Source organism: Nestor notabilis, unplaced genomic scaffold, assembly GCF_000696875.1.
Source record: "Nestor notabilis isolate BGI_N333 unplaced genomic scaffold, ASM69687v1 scaffold11219, whole genome shotgun sequence".
NCBI classification, from domain to species: domain Eukaryota; kingdom Metazoa; phylum Chordata; class Aves; order Psittaciformes; family Psittacidae; genus Nestor; species Nestor notabilis.
The window spans coordinates 40,408-58,245 of NW_009945060.1; the positions used below are offsets into that span (position 1 = coordinate 40,408).

At 37.6% G+C, this 17,838-nt stretch overlaps 1 protein-coding gene across 1 annotated transcript in view; it reads left to right on the top strand.

Moving 5' to 3' along the window:
* The window catches only part of LOC104401492 (gamma-aminobutyric acid receptor subunit gamma-3), a gene marked incomplete at its 5' end in the record, with an annotated part of 44,973 nt that extends 32,771 nt beyond the window's left edge, over positions 1-12,202 (top strand). Inside the window, 3 exons of the mRNA XM_010022713.1 lie at positions 6,799-6,995; positions 8,487-8,516; positions 11,924-12,202. Coding sequence (XP_010021015.1) covers positions 6,799-6,995; positions 8,487-8,516; positions 11,924-12,202 — 506 coding nt within the window. The remainder of the gene's footprint in view (positions 1-6,798; positions 6,996-8,486; positions 8,517-11,923) is intronic.
* Between the last annotated feature and the right edge of the window lie 5,636 nt (positions 12,203-17,838).

Consider the following 17,838-nt stretch of genomic DNA (forward strand, 5'->3'; position numbering starts at 1 on the left):
ATTTTGGCATTATACTTTAGGATGCATTTAAAAATGTTGACCATTTATTCTTATGCCTATAGGAAAACCTGTAGGTTTTGACAGCATCAAGGGCATAGAGCTATATAATAGACATACAGCAGAACCAAAGGAAAACTAACATTTTAGTCGAGATTGTGGTTGCCAGGGCTGCCAATAATAATTAAATCAGAAAGCTACCAGTCTAAGAAAAAGGGGAAACTATGTCAAGGTTTATATGTCTGTTTTCAAGTGTAGAGGTTACCATTCCCAGCTGTTCTTTCCTCATTCCTGCGGGAGTTTGTTACCATCTCCAGTTAACCAGCTAGACTTTCTAAATCATTTCAGTTCTAAATAACGTATTATTAAAAACTGACCTGCCTAACTTTTTGGACTGAAATCAGACAGGAAGCATTTGTAGGAGCAAATGTGTCTCCAGGTTTGAAAGGGTGATACTGCTGCAAGGAATGACTGGAGGACAAGGGCTGTGAACAGGCTATACCTCTTCAGAGGCAGCCTGCAGCAAGCACAATGTTCTCAAGTGCTGCTGTGTGCCAACAAGCCTTCATTCAACTACAGTATAGGAGAGGCCATATGTACAAAACACCTCTATTTCCCGCTCCCCTATACAGCTGATCAAGAGTCATCAGTATTCCTCATCCTTTTTCATCCAAGTAACTAAGCATTTTCTAGAAATGGTAGTTACTTATATCTGAATCCATTTCTCTTAAATGCCTTTCAAACACCATGTAGAGGTGCTCTACTTGATCTCAGGAGGAAGAAGGCATCTTGTTTGACAACACAGCCTTTATATAGTTGTACAAAATTACTTGTCCAATTTCTGTCTGTCCCTCTCCTGCACTAATAAATCTTAGCAACCACCCTTTCTGAGGGTGCTGTGGTTTCTACCATAAAGCTCCTGAAGGCCCTGAAGGGGAAAAGAAAAGTTAAGTGCTAAAAACCCCTCTAAACTCCATTCACTCTGATTGAGATTTTAGTGGCTAAGTTTCTTGAACTTGTCTGGAAGTCTCATCCCTTTTTCTAAGTTTTTCACTCATGCAAAAATCATGCAATCATCTATTCAGGGTGCACTAAGGCCCTGGTTACAAACATTCTTCCTCCTGCAACTCCTAATGCTTCAATAGTTTACTAACTGTCAGCTGAATGATAGAAGAAGTATGTTACCAAAAATATCCTCTAAGTGTAACTTCCTCACTAGCCACAGCTTTATTTAAGCAATGAAGCAATGCCAGCCATTCCTACTATCATTCCTTAGGCATCTTCCTAATGGAAGGTTCTATCAGCTTTAATTCTTAGTGAGTGACAAAGGGCATCCTTCCAAACCAACGGTAGCTCAGTGACCTGGAGCTGTGGAACACTATCAGTAGAAAGAAAAGTCTCAGAGAACCTGTAACAAGACAACTGCAAGCAGCCAACAATGGTTCACCCTTTACAGATAATTCTTTCTTAAAACCCATTTTGTGTGAGGTCAGCAATCCTGCTGGATTTTCTCCAGAAGTTTGTAAAATTAACAAGCGTAGCACTTCTGACCATTTTAAGTCATGTAACATCATGTGGATCCAGTTTTCTAAGGTTATTTTCCAATAAAGGAATATTCAGTCCTCACTCTCTTCATCTGAGTGCCAAAGTGCCTTTACACTGTGGCCCCAGCAACATGGCAGACCCTAAAACAGAGTTATTCTGTGACGCCCCTCTACCTCCAGGACAGCTCAAAGACTATATGAAGGTGAGGACAGAGCGGCTGTACAACTGCCTGTTCCCAGCTGTGTAGACTTGCCTCCCTGACCAGAAAATTGAGCAATAGGCCTTTAGCATACTTCTTGATGAACTCCTTTCTTCTTAAATTCAGTGAGCCAGTGGAGATAAGGAAAGACTGACCATGTTCCATCTTTTTAAATAAGAGTCTGAAGCCCTGTGTTTGTACAGAGAGTCACACAGCATCCATTTGGGTTCTTAATGCATAACAGAAAAGGGAGAAAAGGTATCTAACAGTTTGCATTACTGATTTTCTGTAAGCAGTGCTCATACCCTGTCCCTGGGGCTGGTTCCCCACACCACACGGCTCTGTTTTCCAATTAATTAGACACAGAAATAGGCTAGATCACTGGTCATTGCAGTATGACTCTCCCTGCCCCACCCCATCAGCCAGCAGGAACTTCAGGCAAAAAATGTATTCATATGCAGAGGTCATGAGTCTGAAATATGAACATTAAAATTAAATGTTCCAAGGTTATATTGAATGGCTATCGTGACTACCTTCTAAGACTTTGATGAAGAATTAAATTACTGGGCTAAAACATAATTTTTTAATAAATAATATGCACATGGGTCACCTCTTTTTGTGCCCAGAGTCCTGTTGCTCCCAAAGTGGGAGCAGTTACCAGATGTTCCCAGTTTACTGTAGGTCTGCTTGTATAATGCAACTTACAAATCTGCCTCAGCAATAGCACACATCCGCATTTGGATAGTGGCACATGGTGAAATTGTAATACAGCCAAGGGCAAACCACTGAAATTGTTCTGCTAATTAGTTGAAATGCTCTGAGTGTAGCTGCATTAATATAAAGGGCTAGCATCAGGGAAATATTTCACTCTCTGAAATTAATGAGTAATTTCTGAAGCTGTTGGCAGCTACTCACAGTTACACAAAGGACAGGTTTCACCCTTTTCTGAATAACACTAAGTAATAAGCTATTTCTGTGCTGGAAAGAACCCCCAACAATCAGGGTATTTGGCTGTGAAGGAAAAAATGGGACCATAAGTATCCTTTCAGCAACTCTGTCCAGAGTTATCAAAGTGTTCTTTAAAATCTTGCCATCATAGTCCCTTTTTAACATGCACTTTGAGGAGCTGCGGCCCAGAGTGGCAATGTGACTCATTCCAGGCCACCTGAAGAGTCAGTGGGAAACTGGAAATAGAATTTGAGTATTGGATGAGAGCTGTGTTTTATAATTGCAGCTTATTCTGCCCTCCATTCAAAGAGAAAAAAAAAATGGCTTGCTGCTGTTTCTGCTTGTCTCTAGTAATCAAAAGTATATTCTCCCAATGTTCATAGTCAAGAGCAGCCGGCAAGTATCTGAAGAAAAGTCATGATATGGAAAATAATAATAGGTTGTTTTCCTTGAAAATGAAGGGAATTAAGTTAAACTGAAGCTTTCATCCCAGTTTCCCCCTACTTTTTCAAAATGGGTATAATACGTAATAGGACTAGGCAGTTACTACAGAGCAACTTCAAAATGCAGTTTAAATAAAAAGTGGATATCAAAGCCAGCAATGTGTTGATGTAAAATAAGATACCGATCATACTTAATAAAAGATGAACATTGCTTCATGACCGTTCCATCTTAAGCTCATTTACTAGAAAACCAAGCAAGTGCTCTACACAGGTGCCAGAGCTGGTGGAGAAATTAGGTTTATAAACAAATGGTCATGGATAAAAGCAGTAGACCTTTCCTCCAGTGTCTCACAAATATGCCCTTAGGAAAATAAATAAAAATGAGCCTCAGTGACCAAACAGTTTCTAACACTGAAGCTCCTGCTACCTCATTTTGCATACGGTTGTCCAGTAAGCAGCTTTCAAACAAATTTTAAGTAACTGTTTAGGCCAGTGATTTAAAGGTTAAAGTGTTTTCATGCATTATGTATGCTTGCATAAACTGATCTCCCTCCCAGACAGTCCTTTTTTACTTATCAAATAGCATCTTTGGCATGGAAGTTGTTCAGAGAACATAAATGTCACAAAATGCTGTTTATACACAAACTTGGAAGCTCCCACTTACACTTGTCTACCTGAAAATTTTGAAGCCAGGTTACTTCAAAGCCGTGCTTGGCTGATATTAAAATTCTGTTGAAAGAGACAGTTCATGATCACTGCAAACTTCAGTAACAGACACAAAGCTCACTTTGCTATACAGGCCTCCCCAAGGTGAGAGACTTAACAATTTCATCTGGCAAGGTTTATTGCATTTGAAACCACTGAACAAACTGAATTCTTTTAGCATCAGAGAAAAAATGAGCTACAGTTATGGAATGTAGATATTCTTTTTGGAAATAATGGGTGCTGCATTTTATTCATAAATGCATATCTATATTCCAACTGGTAAATGTATAGGAATAAAAATCTACCAACTGGTGCACCTTCTTTCTCTTTGCTCTTTGCTTCTTGGATGTTTCTGACAATGTGTTCACCTATCTTATCTCATGCCCTTGCCATAATTCAAAATGTGATTTATAGTCCAGAAACTACAATGGTTGTGATAATGCTAAACTTTTCTTTCCCCAAGGTTTTATATTCTTGTAGCAAATATGTTTTGCTGTCAAAGACACTGAGGATGGACACTATTAATATCTTAAAACCAAAATAAATCTTATACCATTGTTGTTTCTATAAATTTAATAGAACCTACTTTGTTTCAATCAGCCAAAATTAGTCAGAGCCACTCAAACCTCCTAGATTCTGTATCAGTGAGGCATTTAAAACATGACTTACTGGGCTGGTTTTGTTTAAAACACATTCACATTCTCAAGCATGATTCAGGCAGGCATTCATATTCAGGCTTAAGGCACAGGAGTAGGACTCATTGATGTCTTCTATACTTAAGCACAGAGACTAATGGTAATTTTTATTTCACTTCTCTGCCTTTCTGTCCATAGTCACTTTGGGAGCTGGTCATCATTACAGATACCTGCACAATACTTCTTGTCATAAATAATACAAAGTTATACCTCCAGAAAAGTACTAAATGTCAATGTAGCATTCAGTAAAAAATTGTAGATCTTTGTAAATCTTTTAATTAAAATAGTGTCCTAAAGTAATACGAGAGCCTATGATGGGATGAACAGGAAACAAAAGCTTTCCCTTGAGACCAGATAAAAAAGACACTGTATATTGTGCTGGAAGAAAACTAAAGGTTTTGAGGAATTTTTTTGAGGTAGTGAAATACCTGAGAGCAGGTGAATGTACACACGGCTCTGAAAAGGATGTATATGTGTTAGAAAGTGTTAAAGAACTTAATTTCATATTGTAGATTATGTCATAGTCTAGATAGAGTTTTTCTGAAGTTAGTGACTCCCAAGGCCTGAGTCAGGGTCATACAGAATGACTAACTGAAATTGACCTATAGTTAGCAAAGGCCAAATCAAGGCTAGCGAGTCAACACATTTTTCACCTGGACATCTTTTCAGGTGACTACTATGAGTGTCTAAGCAGGGGCTTTGCCTCTGAAGCTTTTTCAAAGCATCAGCTAGTGGCATAACTGATGTTGAGGTGTCTGGAGAGGATACCTGATCATGAAAGCCACATGTGCTTATATTGGAAAGTAGTACAGATAACAGGAAACGTGTTTAAAGTTTAGAGTACATTCAAAGTCCACATTTCCTACTTCCTGTCAGCATTGCTTTCATCTTGGTTGTGGGTTTTTGCAGCAACTTTTTTTGTTGTTGTTGTTTCTTCGTTTGGGGTTTTGTTTACAATTAATTACAATTAATTATTAATCATTGAAGAAGAAGATTGAGGCCCAGGCAATAATCTGTCTTTTGCCTTTTTCAGGGACTTTCTGAGATTTTTAATGGGGAGGGTTATTCATGTGAATCGCTGTAGTTTATATCAAACACTACAAATCAGAGGTGGGCATTCCTTCATAAACATAAAGTAGTCAAAAGTAATACACAGGTACTTTTTTCTCTCCAGAGTGCTGTTTGTGGGAAGTAATTTTACTATAAGGCATAATTTCAGTTATCCCCTGTCATTTCAAACACTCTGTATCGTTGCAAAATATCACTTTAACTGTAAATAGAAGGATTATCTTACAGTTATGTTGGTTTTAGAGCAGGATCTGTCTTGAGACATATTTGAGTGAGAGCTTTATTTTTCTTCCTGAGCCATTGAGGAATTCTGTTTTTTTTTTTCTACCAGAAGGCTTGCCATTCATAACAAATGATGAAGTATCAGTCCGAAGGGGGAATGAAAATACTTCTATTTCTCAGGAATGAAGAGAAATGATATGAAGTACCAGCAGCCAAATAACCAACATCCTATAGATTTCATTCTAGGACTGGTTATATTTTTTCAGGATATTTCACACTAAGTAATTCTGATTATATTTATTATGACTAAGTCAATATAAAATGTGATGCTTTTTATGAATTAAAAAGGCTGTTTCCATTAAGGTTACACCCGAAGTTTGTAAGAGAGTTTGTATTCCCTTACTCAGAAGGAAAATAGCAGTGGAGGACTCCCAAGGAAGCAGCAGTGTGTAAACATTTTCAAAAGTCAGGTCAGAACCTTGCAGCAAAATTTCTTATCTCTGCCCTCCCTCCTTTTTAATATTTTGAGCACAAGATTTTTCACGAGAGCAGTACTGCTGTGCAAAAGACCATGTTTCCCTCATTGGTTTTTAGGTTGTTTTTTTGGAATTTCTTTTTCCCTGGATTTAGTATCTTTTCTGCTTCACGTTTTTCTTCAAAAATTTCTTCATTGTCTCCTTTTTCTCTCACCCCTCCCTGTAACCTAACCGGAGTCAGAAAAAGGAAGAGATAAAGAAAAGCTCATTGAGAGGCACGGGAATGTCACTTTTATAAAAATGAATAGAAACAGCTGAGGAGAATTTTGTTTACAAAATACTACTGCCTCTACTGATGTTATTTTTCATACTACCAAATGAAATTAATGAATTCTTTGGATTCAGTTTGGATTTCTGGGGATTTTTGTTTGTTTCCAAAGATTTGTCTGCGACATGGAAAAATGATGTTGCATACAACTAAATCTGGTTTCTCTCTGCAGGCATCACCACTGTGTTGACCATGACAACTTTGAGCACCATTGCAAGAAAGTCATTACCCCGTGTGTCCTATGTCACTGCGATGGATTTGTTTGTTACTGTATGCTTTCTATTTGTGTTTGCTGCTCTGATGGAGTATGCAGCCCTCAACTACTACTCAAGTTGCAGGAAACCAAACTGTACTAAGAAGAAAAAGTCGGTAAGATGGTCGCATTAAATTTCTTTTCTAATATGTGCATGGCTCAGAGAACAGATAACCATTCAATGACAGCCTGTGATCCCGTGATACTCTGCTGCTCCGAGCTCTTCTCAGTTTGTTGTGTGATCTGCCCTGAAAGCTGGTAGAAAATAGTTACCCACAGTAACAGCAGAATCAGTTATATGCCAATTGAGTGAGGTCTGTTCCTAAATGAAGCAACCTGCTGACCATGAGGCAGCAACCCTGCCTACAAGTCTTTTATCCGGAAGTCATAAAGGGCTCCCACCGAAAGAGATTGCATCGCTTGTTATACAGACACATGCAGATCAATGTATATTCAAATGCATCCGCTATTTCATGGCTTAAGAGGTCTAGAAATATTTATGAACTTTGCAAACAGCATTTCAATATCTCCACTGGGAACCAGCACTTATTTTTAGCCCTATACACAAAGGAGCTTATTCCCAAGTGTAGAAACAGAGGCCACTTAAGAAGATTTTATAAGTAACTGCATTTTGGGCCAAAAAGACACTTCCAGGAGTAACACCCAGACACCCCCAAAATGCTGTTTATTTAGAATCAGTTAAAACAATCATGCAGAAAGAATTGCCTGGTGTACTTTAAAATTGACTACGAGAGTGAGAGGGGACAGGATAATGGAGAAAAAAGTCTCAGTGAAAACATAGGGAAGGGGAAGCGAGTTGTCCACTCAAGAGCAGTGGAATCTATTATGTGTTTGAGATCAGTAATGGGAGACGTTGGATGCCATTTTGTGTAATGGAGGAAATAAGGACATTTGAATCAGGAAAAATGTGAAGGTGGAAATCGAAGAGAGAGAAGGCTAATTTCAGGGAATAGGTCATGAAGTAAAAGGGGTTGAATGAAGAGCTGTACAAAGGAATTGAATGAAGAACTAATGAAGGAAAGCTGAAATAAATGTGGAATTAGAGAAAGCCTAGAAAACCATTGATTTAGTCAATGAAATCTACATTAAACCTCTAACAGGTTCATGTAAAAATGCATTGCACACAAAAGGTAAAAGACTGTTACCAAAAGTATGAGACCATCAAAATGAACTTGCTAATGATGAAACTAAAATTATAGAAAGACTGAATGAAAAAGTCATGAGCCTCTTTGTGAGCAGGATGTATTCCTAGACATGTGAATGATGAGGGAAAGCATACAACACTGACAAGATTTAAATTAACATAAGAATCAATACATACTTAGCTATTGTTTGCTAAATAATAAATCTAATGAGTAGAATAAGGATTTAAAATGGGTGGAAACTAAGTGTGCATTCTGCTGAAGTTTCATGAAGTTTTTAAGTGTATAGATATTACCCTGAATATCTGATACCCTGATAATACCCTGAAATTTGTTTTATGGACAAATGCATCTAAACGTTTGGTTTAAAGAATGTTATTGAACATTAGATGCACATGAAGCAATTTTTCCTTCTGAATAATTCTTTTGTTATGTTTATTTAAGCTACCTGATGTCAGTTTTGGCCATGTGATGGTAAGTAAATTATTTTATTCAGTGAAAGCAATGGAGGCATGAATTTATGGTTGACATTTACTTGCAGTAATTCCTGAGAAAGCTGTAATGCTATGTTGTGCTTTACCCTGACTTTTCTGTAAATTGCTTTGCTTTTTTGTTAAAAGGTCAGTTTGGTTTTGGCTGTGGCAGAGGAACATAGCTGCCTCTTTCGATAAGGACTTATCAAATGATTTGGGAGGGGGAAGGGTCAAGTGTAGAATATTGTCTGTTCTTCTTACCCCAGAAATTCTGTGTGTCTGCTTTATACGATACCACAGTTTCTCACTACGTTTTATAAAAAATGTAATAAGCATAAGTTTTGTCACAAACTTATATGGAGTTTTAACTAAGGTTCATGACAAATAATTCAGTTATGCGTATCTGTAAAATCTTTAGTAAGCTTTCAGGTGGATTTTCAAATTATGTAGGCACACAACTTTAACACAGTTAGTTGTACTATATCTATAAATGAAATAAATTCTATTCCTGAAACCTCTGTATAACTGTATGTATACATACAGAAGTGATAAAATTGAAACTGAGCACAAAATTGTGTCTCCAAGTTGCATGAAATGTGAAACTGTAATATATACTAATATATATACAAGCATATAGATGGCCATTTATTTAGCTGCTTGGGTGGCCTGATTCCCAGCTATCAGATCCAAATAAGAACAGGGACAGAACAGAAACATTGGTTTTTCATTTCTTGGTTGGAGTATACTGCAATTTTTCATTTACAACTACTTGCTTCATAACAAATAATGTTACAGACTTTGTTTTCAGTTTTGGTTGTTTTTTTTACCATGAGTTTTCTGATGTATTTAAAGAGCTCTATAGCACTGAAAATCTGCTTATTGACAATGAGTGGTTTTACAGCAAGTATTGCATTTGTACACTCACTACTGCTGTCACTCCATGGACAGACTTATCTGAAAGATTAAGTTAATAAGGCACATTGACTGGGTAGTGGTACTTCCCTTTTTCCAATTAAAAAAAAAAAAGATACGCAATTAAAATGACACTAGGGTTTAACACTTAGTCTTTGTTTAGATCTAGTCAATTTGATCTCCTTGGAAGGTATCTGCAGCCTTTGCAAATCCTTCCCCTTCCCTTTCCCCTTTCTTTCCCCCTCTTTCTCTCCCTCTCCCTCTTTTTCCTTTTCCTTCTCCCTTTTCCTTCTCCCTTTCCCTATCCCTCTCCAAACCCTCTTCTTTCTCCTTTTCCCTCCGCTCTCTTTCTGTATCCTTCTCCCTCTTCCTCTTCCTCTTCCTCTTCCTCTTCCTCTATCTTTTTTTTTCAGTATAAGACAGATACTGAGCAGGGCCCTGTCCTATACATAAACAACTTCTGTGTTCAAGCTGTAGCTCAACCTGCATGTGTGTCTCTGACCCTCAAGATATCATCTTTTCTTTTCCAGCCTTGTAGTGATGCCACCTAAAAGGTGAAATTTATTAATCTTAGTAAATCCATATTCAGGTAATCCCATCCCTTGTTTTAATCCTAGAGGAACCTCCACACTTATATTTTGTCTGAAATAATTTTATTTCAGTGCTAGGTACTAGGATGGTGCCCACTGTCTGTGGACCCCTTTCCTCCCAACCCCAGCTCAGCAGGTCACACAGGACACTTCACTTACCAAAATCATCTTCACTTACCAAAATCATCTGGTGAGGTCTAACCTAACCTTACTATTTTTAACATAAATATTGTAGCCAAGCATAGAAAATTTCAGTCCCTGGGTAGAAAACTTTCATAAAGGGCTGAAATAAATGAACAGTATGTGTCACAGTGGTATAGCAGAACTCCATGTACTCTTTAGTCATAGCTTTTTCTCTCTCCAAAGTGCTAGTAAAAAAATGATTGCTTGTACAGAAATCTTAGCCTTTTTCCATGTACAGCACACTGTAAACCTCTGAAACCAGCCACCTGAAACTTTACAAATGAGAGAGAAGACCATAAGGGTGTAATTTCTGTCATCTAATCTCAGATATAAAGTCATTCACAACAAATAGATTTGGAATAAGCTGCTTCTAAATAGCAATATGTTTACAGTCCACAGCACAATGCACCTGAGAGATTTTAGCCATTTACTTATGATGAGATGAATTGAGTCCTAGAAGTAATTGGCTGGATACCATAGGGCAGTTGTTCAGATGTGGTTAATTGCGTTGGAGATGCCAACATCTAAGCAGAAGGATGCCACAACAAATTCTTAGCTCAGGGACCAGCATTTTTAATGAGATGGGTAATACTATTGTGCGCCAAATGAAGGGCTTGTAGAAAGAAAATGAAGTCAACGGAAAAAGGAAAATTTCCACCAAGGCACATCAGTCCTATCTCTGATCTGTTTTACATCCAGAGTGAAAGTTTTCAGATACACCCCAACACCTTCAACAGGAAATGTTGAGTACTTTGTATAGTAAGTGTGGAAGCAAGGGCCCAGATCGTCCTCCAGAATGCAAGCAGGCATGAAGCAGAGGTATGACTAGCTTGTTAATGGATGCCCAGCATGCTTCTGCAGGCACATGCAATGCTCAGTGCAATCATAGGGAGAGGAAGGTCCCCTGAGGTGGAAAAAACTGCACTGGCAGGGCTGAAGTCTGCTTTGTCAGGCAGTGAATCTGATGGGACCTTTCCTAGTGATGCCAGCAGAGGAGGTGACATTTGTGAGGATGGAACGGGTGGCTTGATGAGAGAGGAGACTGTTGTAAGAATGCACCTTTCATGAAAAGGAAATGGTGTGACAGAAAAGCTGACAAAGTGCAAATAGGGTATACACTGAAGAAGGAAAAGTCTGTAGGAGTGAGTGATGCTGTGAGGATGCGTGCTATCAGTGTCCTATTTCTGAGGATGGTTAGTGCCACAAGCACTAAGGGGAGAATGCCTAGGGATGGCATTTTGAAATCCTCTACTGAAATAATCACTATCTGTTACTGACCATATCTGTTTTTATAAATTATGGTAAAGTTCAAAGGCAGTAAATGGAACTACACTAGGTGGAGATTGTTCTTTAATTAAATGATGAGGGGAGACATTCCTTATTTTTCAGAATCCACTCTTAAATGTAGTAGCTACAAGTGGTTAAGGAAACTTGAAAATAGCATTCTGACAGGCAAATGAACTCTTAAGTGTGAAAAAAAATGATTGAGTTACCCAAGTAGGAAATACACCTAGAATTATTTAACTTTCTACTCCTTAATGTCTCGATGGAAATTTCAGCTGAAAAGCCATCTTTTGAGGGAAAGATGCTCCCTCGATCTAGAATTCCTACAGTATCAACCTCTTATTCTCAGCTCCTGTGATTTTTTTCTTGTGATTCTTAATTTTGATCTGCATTATCCATGGAAGATTATTAAACTGCTGGTTTCTTTTTCTCTCCTCAGAATTATTCTGTACTTGATATGAGACCACCAACTACAGTCATCACATTGAACAATGCCATGTATTGGCAAGAATTTGAAGATGCGTGTGTCTATGAATGTCTGGATGGGAAAGACTGCCAGAGCTTTTTCTGTTGTTACGAAGAGTGTAGATCAGGCTCATGGAGGAGAGGACGGATTCACATAGACATCTTAGAACTGGACTCTTACTCTAGGGTCTTTTTTCCTACATCCTTCCTGCTGTTTAACCTGGTCTACTGGGTTGGATACCTCTATCTTTAAATGTTGCCTGTAGTGGTGAAGACTACTATGTTTTCACACTGCGGAGGGATGGTGAAAGTGGAGAAAAAGTGAAGGACACTGTCAGTTTCATCTCAAATTATAAAAGCTACATTAACCTTCACCATCACAAAGCCCAATGAAGAATTTTAAGATGTAATTGCCTGAAAAAGAAAAGCGTGGAAGAATTTCTCTCCTTACTGCTGTTCATTTTAAAGAAAAGATCCTTACAAAATTCAATTGAATTTGTAGTGTAAGCGATGTTTATGAATAACTATTGTATATTAGAATGTCTACTGTTCTCCCTTGGCATAGAAGTTATATACAGTTCAGGCAAAGGTTAAAAATGTAATTTTTGGTTTTCATTCCCATACCTTCTTCAGAATGCTGCCGTATTCCTGAGGCTCAGAGCAACATGCACTGGCATTGGCAAATAAGCCAAAGCTGGTGAAACCATTCATTTGTATTTAATCTTGCTTGAGCTATGTCCCATAGATTTTGGGAAATGTTTCATTGGTGATCTCCTTGCTATAGAGAAACCACCAAATGACAGTAGGAAATGTGTCTGGTGGGATCAAAACATGGATGTCACTTTCTTCAAAGATCTGGGATTCATGGAATTAACCACTTACCTACACGTATTGGTTTTAACTTAAGGTGAAAAGGTAGAGTTATGAGAAAGCTATTATTTTGATATAAATAAAAGACTTGCCTATCACTGAGGCAGCTGTAGGCATAACTTCTAAAATTTTTCAAGCTTTTAACTGTCTTTTTTATGACTGGTTAAACACAGGATGGTCATTGATTTTTAACGTACTTGAAGCAGGACAAGATTCCTGCTTGTTTGTGTCATTGTAGCAGATCATAGTTGATAGGCCATGAGTAAAAATCACTATATAATAGCACTAGGAATATGTGACTTTCTTCAGATTACAATTTGCTAAGAAGTGCTCTCATGCATTCTTATTTTTTCTCTCAAAGTTATTTTACAAAATTGAAAAACATGTGTGCCAAAGGACATTTTTTGTTCCTTCCATAAAATTAAATATTACAGTCCTTACTCACAGCAGTTGTTCTCTGGGTCTGAGCTGAAGACTGAACACTTTTCATTTCACTTAAAAAGGGCATTATGAGAATTCACTTGGAATAATCATGGAATACTAACCACATGTAGGAAAATGTCGTTTTCACTTTTTCCTTAACTACCAACTAACCTAAAAAGCTGTTTTGTATTTTCTAAGCTTTCAAGCATTAAATTCTTAAACTACCCATTTTTCAAAAACTAGTTTTACAGTGTTAAACTAGATTACATCTTTTACAGACAGTCTTAATGATTGTTATTAAGCAAACAAAGCAGATTCAAAACTAAATAGCAATGGCTTGTTACTACCATTTGTATGACAAATGGTTACAAATGACTAGAGTTAAAACATACCTAAACCCAACATTCTTAATTTTTTTCCACTTCTGAAGGACCTGATAATTTTTGTATCTTCTCAGAAAAATGTGTGTCTCTTTCACACAGTATTTGATAAAAAACGAGTAGCAGATGTGATCAAAGAGCAGTTCTTTCTCTCATCAGAAGGAAAATCCTGCAAACAAGCAAAAACTAATGCAGTGGTAATTCTAAAAGAACAGAAATTCTGTTGTGTTCTTTGAAACATCAGTGTCTGTTATTGCTGTTGCTCTGTGCTTCCAGTGAGGTTGAATTGAAAAATGATTACGCTAAAGTTAATTGTAGTTATTCAAAATACATCCTTCTGTTTTTCCCTTGTCTAAAATACCAGACAGAAATTTATTTAAGTGGGGTAGTCCTTTCTAAGGACCAAAAAAATTCGAATTAGAAGCGCAGAGAATAAATACTTGGGTTGGGTTTATTAGCAAAATCTGCCCCATCTGATGTCTTCTAAATCCATGATAACCTTCTAATTTAAAAATACATGTTTAAGATTTTGCTAACTCTCAGTAGCAAGTTACTGTGTAAAATCTATTACCCTGTAAACCTCTGCATCCTGCACTTGGAAGTATGCATTTTATTTAAGAATGTGGGTTATATTTTCATCAGTGCAAGAAGGTCATAGAATTGAAGTTGAATATTCTGGTCTCTATTTATGAATTAGTCTACTCTAACAACCACCTTCAGCCATATTTTGAAAGAATACTAGAAATATTTCAAAACTAAATAAAAGGATTGAATCGTATCCTTTAGGGACCTGATCCTGCAAACCCTCTGCACAATCAGTTGATTTTGGTGAAAGTATTGAAACAGATGAGACACCAGAAGATACTTTCCACCATTAGGTCTTGAAAAGCTAATGCGAGGTTTATTTAATAGTTGCATACTTGAGTGAATGTCCTGGGAGTAAGTGTGGAAGTGGAATGTTCTCATTTTAAATGATGAGCATATACTTTTCTTACACTTCTGCTCATGGCTATCTGTTCTTGCTAAAAGCATGCAATCCCATCAGATCCTTCCTTGGAAGACTGATTCTGCTAAGTCTATTCATACTGCCTCTGTTTTGTGGGTGCTTTCATAAACAGAAGTTGGAAGTATATAGTTCTATTTGCCGTGGTCCTAACGAAGAAAGAATGTGCAGACACTGCAGGCTTCTGCTCTTTTACTGGCAGCAGAGGACATAGTCTACAGTGTAATACATTCTATTCTAGGGTCATGTGCAAAAAATTGATATATATGGAAGGTGAGCAGCTACAGGCTGGCAGGTTCCAGAATGCATTCCTCTGCTTATTCCTAGTTGCTTGGTTTACTCTCTCTGCTTCACTGCTCTGTCTTTGGCAGCCACTGAAAAACCAGAGATCAGGGAAGATAAGCTTTCTAGGCTCTGCATCATTCAAAATGCTGTTATTCTAGACACCTAGATAATGTGGTCTGCATATATCTATGTGCCATATCCTTCTGTAATAGTAAGAATGTCCTTATTAACCTCCAGATATTCTTTTGCAAATTGAAAAAAGTCAACAGTTCTGTGCACTGTGCACCAAGAAATGCAAGAACCACCTGTTAGCATTTTGGAACATTTTCTTCTAAGATAATTTCATTTTCAAGACTTACATTTATTCAATTACTTCTTTTTGTTATTTAGTACTTTTTTTTAGCCTTTCAAGGAAGGGAAGGAATAGAGAAAGACAAAATGGAATTACTAGTAGAATGAATGAATTTGGATATGGACGTAAAACCACAAATCAAGTGTCTTCACATTAGACTCCTTCCTGTTTGAAGTTACAGAAAAGATTGTGAAGGATTTGTTTAGCTAACCAGCTTTCCTAGGAAGATCTAAAGTCAAACCTCTTATTCTCGCTCTTCAATTAAAAGTTGATGGACAATGTTTTCCATCATTGAGAGCAGCATTTTCAAGATAGTGAAAAATTTATAAAAATATTGGTCTGCTTAATTTAGTCTTTTCAGTTCTCCCGGCCTGATGCCTAGCGTATTGACAACTTCTTCCTTTACAGTGATTCTTCCAAGAATAAGTGTATGAAAACTTGCAGCTAGTTTATGCTGTGTCCATTTCCAGCAGTAATGTGGAACTGGAGTACACCACACACCACACAATTTTAATGTAACTTTCTAATCAAGAAGTACGGTTGTAGATTACAAAACACCTCAGGCACTTTGATAACTTTTCTTCTCTTTCAGATGCTAATTTTCTCCTCCACTGATTCTCACCTGCATGTTGGCGTATTGTACATACCAATAAAAATGCTAAAAATCACAGCAGGAAGAATCAAAAAAGCCAGAACTGTCTTCATAGAGACAGCAATGAGTAGTGAAGCTAAAAGAGGAGGCAGAAATTATTTCTTATTGCTGTGCAGTTCTTATCTGTCCTACTCCTCTTATTCTTCCCACGCACTACCCACAGCTAATTCCAAATCATCCAACTGGTGGTTTGTGCATTCATCAGCTGGAACAGCAGTGACACATGAGCCTTTAGCTGATAGGAAATGATATTTCTGGAACTGGAGGCATCATGCCAAATAGCTCAGATAGATAGATAGCTATCTCAAACGCTTTTGCAGCCCTAATGTGTCTCAGTCTAGCACCTCATGTTGCTGCATGAATTTATCACAGCTCGCCTTACTTGATCATTTCATGAAGGGAAGGATGCTTGCCTCCTTTTTACACCAAATTTCACCATACATCTAGGAAAGTGGCTCTGCCCAGCCCGTGCTCCAAGTGATCAAGTGCAGCTCTGAAAAGACCTAGTTGCTGTACTGCTTTGTGGGCAGGGGGAACTCCATATCTAAGACAGATTTCACTAGCCTAACAATCTGGAAGGTTGATGTTACCTTCTAAGCTGTAAAACAAAGCACCCACTACAATTTATAAGGGCTGTCCATAACAGACTGTACTTTCCCCATTGGCTGCTCTTACTGGGTTTCCATAAAGCACTAAGAAAAGGCAAGCCATACCCCACAATCTTAGCTGCCTACCCAATTAAATTACTTTTTTCAAGGGATATTCTTCTTCTTCTTGCTTACAGTGAAATCTTTGTGCCTCTTATACTAGTGCCTTTAGCTTTTCTTGATATCGAAGGATATATTATTCCCAGCCTAAGAGTTAGAAAAAGGGACAATGACCTTGCTGGACTTCTTCCTGAGCACTACAGTGAGTGACCAATATTCAAGATGTCTTCAACTTAAACACTGAGTGTTTACCTTGAGCATTTGTCCAATTTTTATTTATTTTTTTAAGCAGTCTGTAGGTTTCTTAATTTCCACGTAGCAAGGAAACTCCAGTGGTATTTCAGCAGTTTAGCAGAATCCTTCCTTCTTCACTTAGCAGCTTCATTCCACCAAGAGATGCAGAGCATATACTCAAGGCTAATGTTTACTTCATCCAGGTCACTTCACAGAAGACTGTTTAAAACAGGCAGAAAAAGAAACTATGCATTGGGAATGCATTTCCACAGCTGAAAGGTGAAGTTCTTGTTCCTTTATGGATTTACTTTTTTTCCTGAGTTAATTTTACAATCTTCCTCCCTCTCTCCCTTCACCTATAAAATTAGCAAGAACAAAATCACTCACATACTGAAAACTTACATTGAAACTTACACTTAAATACAGAAAAAAAAGAATAGTATCATCTTATACTATATTTATATGTCTAAAAGTTTCTTATGATTCACCAGATTGTCTTCTTAAAGGGTTCTAGTATGCATGTGAAAATGAAAGCCTTCCTTCAAGACTCAGTTGCCTTAATAGTTTTATCTTTTCCCCTGGGATCCATGGTCTGCCCAGAAAGCAAACAGAGAATCTACTTTCTTTATCATTTAGACCACTGGATTTGATGCTAAAAAAACCCATGTATTTTATAACTAAAAGGAAATGATGTTTTAATAGGAAAAAAAAAATCATCTTCATTTGAATTGCATTGCTCTGACAATAATTTTTTTGTTCACCATACCTGTGATGTAACTTAAAGTGCTTATGCTATCCTAGAAACCTGTCTAGGACAAAAAGTCCTGTATTAGGGATAAATGTTGCCCTAATAATCCAATTTACCTAGCAGCTGTTTCTTTAAATGACTTTGGATTGTGACTGACTTCGGATTGTGACTGACTTCAAGCACTTGCTTAGTGACCACTGACATTCCTCAAGGGAGATACTGAAGGTCTGTGATG